Here is an 8,477-nt window from a genome sequence, read left to right on the forward strand (position 1 = left end):
TTTCGAAACAAGATATTCTTACGGTGCATTTGGACAGGACCGTGCGCGGAAGAAGGAGACTAAGTGCAAGTGGTAGACTGTCTACTGGAGCCGTGACATCTATATCAGCCTGCGCGATTACCTCTAACTTTCCCCATGTAAATATTTGCACGTACATTCGTGCATCAAACGCAGTTCGAGCAAGCCTAAGTTACTGGAACTTCCTCAGCAGCACGTCGAGACAACTGTTGAGTGGCGGACTTCTAAGAGCAAGAGTAAATCGGCGGTGCCATGCACTGAAGCTTAAGAATGACGCTAAAATGGATCCTCACCAATGAAGAGTTGGCACAGTGAGGTCGTCAACGTGCCGAAAGTTATCGAAAACGTTACATGGCCGCGCAAAAAGATTTAAGGCGGCGTTCCCGCGACGAAACGATGGTGCCTACACCACGTCTTCAGTATGTGCGAGAGTGAAGTACTACGACGAGAAATAGTACGTGTTTTTATGCGAAGCATATTACGAGAGCTCAACCCAGCTCCTCAGACGCGGCGGTGTCGCCTTGAAACCACGTGACACCGTGACGTCACGACAGAGGAGAAGTGGCTTTGGCTCAACTCTTGCAAGACGGGCTGGGTGGGAATCGAACCAGGGTCTCCGGAGTGTGGGACGGAGACGCTACCACTGAGCCACGAGTTTTTTTTTTTTTTTATTGCCGACTTCAACACGTCAGTTTACAAAATCAGTCCGCGCGAAGAACACAACACGTATGTTAAAAATACGTCACCCTCACTTGGGGTTACGTGGTGAGATTAAAATTCACGCATGTGTAGCAAAGCTTCCATTCTTGGAAGCCACTCAGGCACTGGGTCTTGTATCTTTTATCCTTCAATAGCTCTGCTAACAGATTCACAAAAATACTGTCTTATGGGCCTGGCATCAATGTCTGCCTGGCTGACCGCCATCCTGGATCGCCAAATACTGTGCAGGCCCAATATCATAATCATGTCAAAAGGAATCCCGTCTTCACTCTCGACGGGCAGAAATCTAATTCCGAAAGCATCAACCGGTAAGTCTTTTTTAAACGTGCGTTGGAGAATGTCCCAAAAGAAAAGGGCTTCCCAACAATCTAAGAAAACATGTTCGATAGTTTCCGGCTTCCGGCATATGAAACAATGATTTCCCCAAGGCACAAAGAAACCCTTCGCTTCCAAATACGTCTTGACTTCAAGAGTGTTCGTATGGAGCTTAAAGAAGAAACTTTTAACTCCGCCTGGTACAGTCATTCTTTTCACACGTTTTAGAACTGACTGCCATGGACCTGCACAGTACAACGACCTGTACAACGGTACCGGAAGAAAGACCTCACACAGGTCCTTATAAAGTTTCTTTCGCGACACCACTGACAAATATTCAAACGAAAATCGCACTTGCAAGACGCGACATGCCATGTACACCTCTTTAAGGAAGCCAAAAATGCTCCCTTGCATACTCTCCGAACTAACAACCAAATTTGGCAAAACCCTGCCCAACCTAACCTGACACACAGTTCGCAAAAAGGGGTCATTCGTGTCACGAAAAAACATAAATCGGTTAACCAACTGGCGCAGATATAGATGGGCCAAACCTAGTCCTCCAGAGCGGACGCGGTGAAACAGATTGGTGCGTCGTGTCCGCTCCCAAGTGCTTCCCCACACAAAAACCGCGAATACACGGTGCAGCTTCTGCACATTGACGCGAGAACAATGAATTGCTTGCAAGACATACCACAGCTTGGTTAAAAAAAAAAGGTTACAAATTGTGGCACGCGCGAAAATAGACCAGCTGAAGCCTTTGAGCCTGCCGGCCTTCTCACGCATTTCAGCAACTTGGCATTTCCAATATGGCTCACTGTCGCGATAATTCTCCAGCGGCACTCCTAAATATTTTACTGGGGTTGCTGTCCAAGTCATGTTTGCGAAATTCGTTGGGGTTAAGGGCCAGTCGCCGTGCCAGAACCCCAAACACTTAGCCCAGTTCACAGCACTCCCGCTCACAGAACAAAAGTCTTTCACAATTTGAACCACAACACGAACGCTTTCGTAGTCAGCACAGAATACGGCAATGTCATCAGCATACGCGAGAATGCGGACCTCCGCCGCATGCAAACGAAAACCATGAACGCTGTTGCTTTCAATAACGCTCAAACAAAAAGGTTCAGTATACAAACAAAAAAGCAATGGTGACAGGGGGCAACCCTGACGCACAGAGCGTTGCACTTGGATGCGCGCTCCCACCCCCTTATTTACTAACAACCGCGTCGTGCATCCTCTGTACGCCATGGTTACGCCTTGGCAGATGACTGATCCAACATTAACGTGCTCTAAAACAGAGAACAAGAGGTCATGCGGCACCCTGTCGAAGGCTTTCTCTAAATCGAGCTGGAGCATTGCGATGCTTTCATGCAAAGCATCGCAACACTCGAGCACGGACCGGGCTGTGTGTATGTTGGTATATATGGTGCGACCTTTGATACCACAGGTCTGATGTGGTCCCACTAATTCTTGCATCACGGCTTGGAGTCTTTTAGCCAGAATTTTCATGAAGATCTTGTAGTCTACATTATTCAGGGATATGGGTCGGTAAGCGGTAACCTGTCGCAGTCTAGCTTCATCTTCGCTTTTTGGTATTAAAATTGTATGGGATGTTAAAAATGAAGGAGGAAGCATATCCTTGTCATAAGCCTCATTAAACAGTGTAGCCAAAACCGGTGCTAAATCATCTTTGAATGCCTTATAAAGCGGTGCTACTAGCCCGTCTGGTCCTGGGGACTTTCCCGGGTTGAGGTCTTCTATGGCTTTCCGCACTTCTTCTGTTGAAATGGGCAGTTCTAGCCGCTCTTTCGTATCATCACTAAGCCGCGGCAATAAAGAGAGGAAACGGGTCTTGAAGTCTTCGGTTCTTACTTTGGTGTAACCAAAGAGCCCGCTGTAGTATTCATAAAAGGCCCTTTCTATATTTCCTTTGTCTACGTAGATTACACCGTTCCACTCTATTTTTGGTATGTCATTCTTGCGGGCGTGCCTTTTTTCCAAGCCGAAAGCACGTTTTGTGGGCATTTCGCCCGCTATCAGCCGCTGTGCCCTCGCCCTCACGATCGCTCCTCGATATCGCTCCGTATCTATTGCCTCTAGTTTCTGCTTGACGGTGCGCATTTCTTCGGTGCAAGTGCCTGGCTGCTTTCCTTCTTGCATTATCAAAAACTTTAGGTCATCTCTCAGCGTGTTTTCCTGCAGCCTTTGCTTTTGCTTTATAGCGCACGATCGTTCAATTGCCATCATTTTCATTGCCTGCTTAAATCTTTCCCACTTCGCTCCCAGAAGTTGGTTGTCCGCCATTGGCAGTTCGTGTATCGCCGACGTAACGCGATCCACGAAGATATCATCGTTTAGAAGCTTCTCATTAGGTTCCTGTTTTCCCACACAAATTTGCTTTTCGTTCCTTTTCTTTTACCTACATGGAAGACAACAAGACAATGGTCACTGAACGGCACTGGTTGTACGCTGTATTCGCCGCAGTACGGTATCAGTTCAACAGATACGTACGCCCGATCCAGACGCGCGTGACTCGTTCCTTGGTAATGGGTAAACCGAACGCCAGAACCACATCCGAGACAATCACCAACATCCTCTAGATGACAGCGATCAATTATGTCACTTAAACAGGCTGTACTCGCATCTCGGTAGGGCGTCGCACTGGTTTTGTCGCGTGCCATGCTTACGCAGTTAAAATCGCCAAGTAAGACAAGCAGACGGTCTGTGTCACAATGGTTGCCGACTGTCTCAAAAAGGTTTCGCCTCTCTTCCGTGTTAGTGTGTGCGTAAATACAGATAATACGCAATTCCACACCAGCAAGTGTGATGTCACAGACAATCCATCGACCGAAAACGCAAGTCTCAACTCTTTCCACAATCGCTCCCAGAGACTGGCGAATCAACAGCATGCAACCTGCCGAGGTACCCACGGCATGAGACACGCAAACATCATACCGACTACTGAACGAGAGCACCATTCTGTCGGTCTGGTCTTGACTCTCGATTTTGGTCTCTTGTATCGCTACAATATCCAATTCCTGCTCAGTCACGAGTCTCAGCAGCTGATTTTGCCTCCTCCTGGATGAAAGACCCCTGACATTAAGCGTGGCTACTACGAGGTGTCTTTCAAATGCCGCCATCGTTAAGCAAGACCAGGCCGCCAGTACGGCGCTTACCTTCATGCGCACAACGCCGCGCCGTGTAGTGCCGTCCCTCCATTATTAGGTCTTCGGGTTGTCGTCGCGAGGAAGCGACGACGATCGTTGCCCGCTGGTGACACGCTGCTTTTTCCCTTCACCTACGCCCCACTGACGGCCTAGGAGACGCAGTCGTTGCTCCTGGCTCATTGCACTGACATCGTCGTGGCGTCGTTTCGCAGCCGCAGGGTCAGACTCCATGGGTTCCTCGTTGCTTTTTTCAGAAGGGCGTGGAATATCTTGCGGTGAATTGGTATCCATGCTCGTGGTTGCCGACTTGGGGGTGCTGGGCGCTAACTCACGAGTCCCTGGCATGGCACCTTCCTGTTCATCGCTCAGCGCTGCGGCCGTTGGGCTCTCGACCACTGGGTTGGAGGCAGCTTGCTCAGCTTCATCCTCGTCCATGTGCAGCTCACTATTATCGCTGAATGTTCCTCGAGTCGCGGCGCGGGCGTATGACTTCGTGCATTCAGCCTCTTCATGCCCGAAGGCGTGGCACTCGCTGCACTTGGGCACCTTGCAGTCCCGCCTAATGTGGCCTGTGTTGCGGCAGCGGAGACATATCGGCGCACGCCCGGGCACGACGACTAATACTGTACCGTTCCCGATACGCAGCTGATGGGGTATGCGCTCGAGGCTTGCACCTTCTCGAAGAACCAGCCGCACAACACGAGTAGTCGAGTCGGCGTTTTCAAACCCGCCGGTCTTCCATCTATCGCTCGAAACTTCTTTCACTTCGCCGTACTCGGCGAACGCCCGCCTCAGAGTTTCGTTGCTGACGTTGAAGGCACACCAATGCACCTTCAGCCGCACTTCCTGCCTTTCAGGGTCAAAGACAACGCAAGTCTTCCCTTTAACAACAATATGCCCGATGTCGAGCAACTTTTTCTTGGCTTCTTCACTACGGAAGTTGATTAACCAGACGTGCGACATCTGGTACGCTCCGATACCGCCCACCTGTTCAATGACGCCGGCTTCTTTCATCGGCTGGCGGAAATCTTCTATCCTGTAAGGCCTTCCAGCGGTGTCGCAGTGAAGAACAACCATTGTTTTCAGTCCTTCTCCGGTTGGCAGCGGCGGCAGTACAATCCTGTAATCTTTCAGGGCGTCCAAAAACGATGTTCCGCGGCCAGAATCGGCCGTTATCACAGCTCGCGAAGAGCCAGCCATCCTGCGTCCTTTCACGACCGTGGCCGGAAGCAGAATGACTGAGCCACGAGTACGATGCTTCAAAGCGGTACAAAAGCGCCTCTAGTGAATGCGGTGTTGCCTTAGAAACGAGCTGTTTCTAAGGCGTGCGTCTCTTGCTCAGGCGCACATTTCGTTGGCGCGCCGAACGCTGCTTTGCTCGACGCTCACCGCGTCCAACGCGGGGAGCGTAGTCGCTGCCCTGTAGCCCATTGTCTTACACCCCTTGGCGGGTCGACGGGAACGCTGTCGCGTTCCACTCTTGAAGGCGAAGCAGTAATGCATGAGTTGTTTCTTCGTCTAGCCGAACCAAATATAGCCAAGCAACAGCAGTTCACCAGGCTAAACAGTGGTTCAACAACTAAAATAAAGGCTAGTATGCTTCGCATCCTGGGCTTAACCTTACCTAAGCCACAGCCATTTTGTTTTAATTTTCTGTACGCTGATTTTTAAGCCTCTCACATAATCCGATTTCTTCCATCGTCAGTGCATACTACGCCGGAAGACACACAGAACGTATTATCATCATCATCATATTTTATGTCCACTGCACGACGAAGGCCTCTCCTTGCTATCTCCAATTACCCCTGTCCTGCGCCAGCTGATGCCAGCTAGCGCCTGCGAATTTCTTAATTTCATCACCCTGCACAAAATTTTTGTACGTGCACCCTCACAATGCGTGTCGCTTTTGTAAAAATATAGCTAGCCTTGCTCCCATGCTCTGGGGTTGCCTCCTGACGCCGGGGGCCAGGACCACCAAGGAAGAGTGGGACCAAGCTCTACACAGCTTGGACCTTGAAGCACAGCCCTGGGCTGTCCATTGGGCCCGCGACGTGGCGGAGAGGCATGCCCTCTATGTCCCGACGTGGGAGCGGCCCGCTGCGCTTATCGCGCGCACCCAGGAACCTCAATAAAGTCCGTCCGCGTCCGTCCGTCCGTCCGCGTCCGTCCGCGTCCGTCCGTCCGTCCGTCCGTCCGTCCGTCCGTCCGTCCGTCCGTCCGTCCATCCATCCATCCATCCATCCATCCAACCATCCATCCATCCATCCATCCATCCATCCATCCATCCATCCAACCCACCCACCCAGCTGGTCTTCTGCCGTCCTCGACTGCACTTCCTTTCTCTTGGCACCCATTCTGTAACCCTAATTGAGCACCAGTTATCCAACCTACGCATTACATAACCGGCCCAGCTCTATTTCTTTCTCCTAATGTCAATTCTAATAGCGACTATCCACACCGCTCTCTTCCTTTCTCTTAGCGTTGTGCCCAACATTCTTCGTTCCATAGCTCTTTGCGCCGTCTTTAACTTGTTTTCGAGCTTCGTTAACAGTGTCCAAGTTTCTGCCCCATATGTTAGCCCCAGTAGAATGCATTGATTGCACACCTTTCTTTTTAATGATAAGGGTAAGCTACATGGCTTTGTGCAATGATAAAGTGCAAAAGAATACCGAATGCTGCTAGTCTTTATCAATTGGTAACAACATGCCCTAGGACGCAGTTTTTTAGAACTGTTATTACGGAAGTTTCCACTATGGCTGAAAGGCCTAATAAACTCGAATACCAGCTCAACGACAGGAGATAAAGTGGACTTCACTCTCCTCTTTCAAGCAGTCTCAAATAGATCTGGTACCTAGGTAAGAGATGTCGAAGTGGTTTCTGATTTGGCAAACTTAATTTAATAAGCAGTTTTATTTACTAATTTATTCTGCTTTTGTCCAGCATACGCAGCGGCATTTGCATATGAAAGGACAGGTGCGCATGAAGGGCGGGCTTGTTCAGAGCATTACCTTAAACGCTGCGTGTTGCGCGCGTGTACACACACGCATCGCTTGCGCGTGGGTGTGTTTTTCGGGCTCTTGCGGAGCGCTCACCTGGGATTCCATTGTCGGTGAGAGCATTAGAGCACTCGCAAACGGGCAGGCACTAGGGTCGTGGGCGCCCGGATTAGAAGCGGTTGCGATTCAACCGTAATTATGCCGAGCTTCCACAACGGAACGGTACACGGCGCTGCTGAACACGCTCGAAACAGCGCCATCGAGGCACCCTACTGTGAAACGCGACAGTCGATTAGAGGTGTCCGCATTTTTGAGCGCGTACGAAAACGGGAAACTGAGAATACTCTGACGAAGAACTTACTCGCGAATGCAGCATTACTGCGTGTGTCAGACACAACAGATGACGAACTTTAAACGACAACTGCCCGTTACAGTGACTTGCGTGCGTGTATAACCTGATCCGAATGATGAAATAAACATAACACTCAAATCAGCATGCCCATTGGAATGGAATAGGGCGGCTTACAACAGGGAAAGAACGGCAGAGACGCACTCGACACTCATGCAAAGGGTCGAACAGTGTCGCATGCAGGAAGCTCGTTATCCAACCACAGACAGGAGTGGAATGGACGTGGAGGAGAGTCCATAAGAGGACGGAGGGGGCAGGGAGGGTTGCGGCACACTGGATAGACGTCTCTCCCGGTCACCGGCTGCGGCTGACGCTCCACGCTCGTTAGCGTGGCACACAGGCCCGTGCAGACCGAAGCTCCGGGCACAAGCGCCTGGCCTTTCACCGGCTGGCTTAATTAGGGCTGCTCCTGCTTCGCTGCGGAGAATGCGGCTGTGCTTTGGTTGGCAACTGTGATACCGGCATCAGCGTAAGCCCGCGCTTGCGTTTAAGCAGACCCACCGCCCATTGCATTTGGAGCACCGACCGATAAAGTCTGGCGGCCCTTTCCAGCCAGCCTAGATTTACCGCTGATGGCGTTGCTCTGGGTATTATGTTCGTTAGCTACGAATAACGACAGGTGCATTATAGCTCAGGATGACTGTTTGGTAAATGTTGAACATTATGTGTGACTAGGATGGTATTAGGTTCAAGAACATGTACGATTCTATTCAAAGACAAAACAGCTTCAAGGCACACTGAACACTGTTGACATCCATTTTTTGCAAGTATGCACAAAATAAATATTAGGTCGAGTACAGTACACTTGTCTGATCTCAAGAATATTTTTTCCAAGAATTGTGCAATGATTTTCTT

General features: G+C 50.2%; 1 protein-coding gene across 1 annotated transcript; it reads right to left on the bottom strand.

Moving 5' to 3' along the window:
* Positions 1-690: 690 nt before the first annotated feature.
* On the bottom strand, positions 691-5,429 carry LOC135914992 (uncharacterized). Its single transcript, XM_065447924.2, has one exon. The coding sequence runs from the start codon at positions 5,415-5,417 to the stop codon at positions 4,272-4,274; it is 1,146 nt and encodes a 381-aa protein (XP_065303996.1). The 5' UTR covers positions 5,418-5,429; the 3' UTR covers positions 691-4,271.
* Between the last annotated feature and the right edge of the window lie 3,048 nt (positions 5,430-8,477).

This window comes from Dermacentor albipictus, chromosome 9, assembly GCF_038994185.2.
Source record: "Dermacentor albipictus isolate Rhodes 1998 colony chromosome 9, USDA_Dalb.pri_finalv2, whole genome shotgun sequence".
In the NCBI taxonomy this organism is placed as follows: Eukaryota; Metazoa; Arthropoda; class Arachnida; order Ixodida; family Ixodidae; genus Dermacentor; species Dermacentor albipictus.

Coding starts and splice junctions, on each gene's coding strand:
- LOC135914992 (XM_065447924.2), bottom strand. CDS start 5,417: ATGGCTGGCTCTTCGCGAGCTGTGATAACGGCCGATTCTGGCCGCGGA.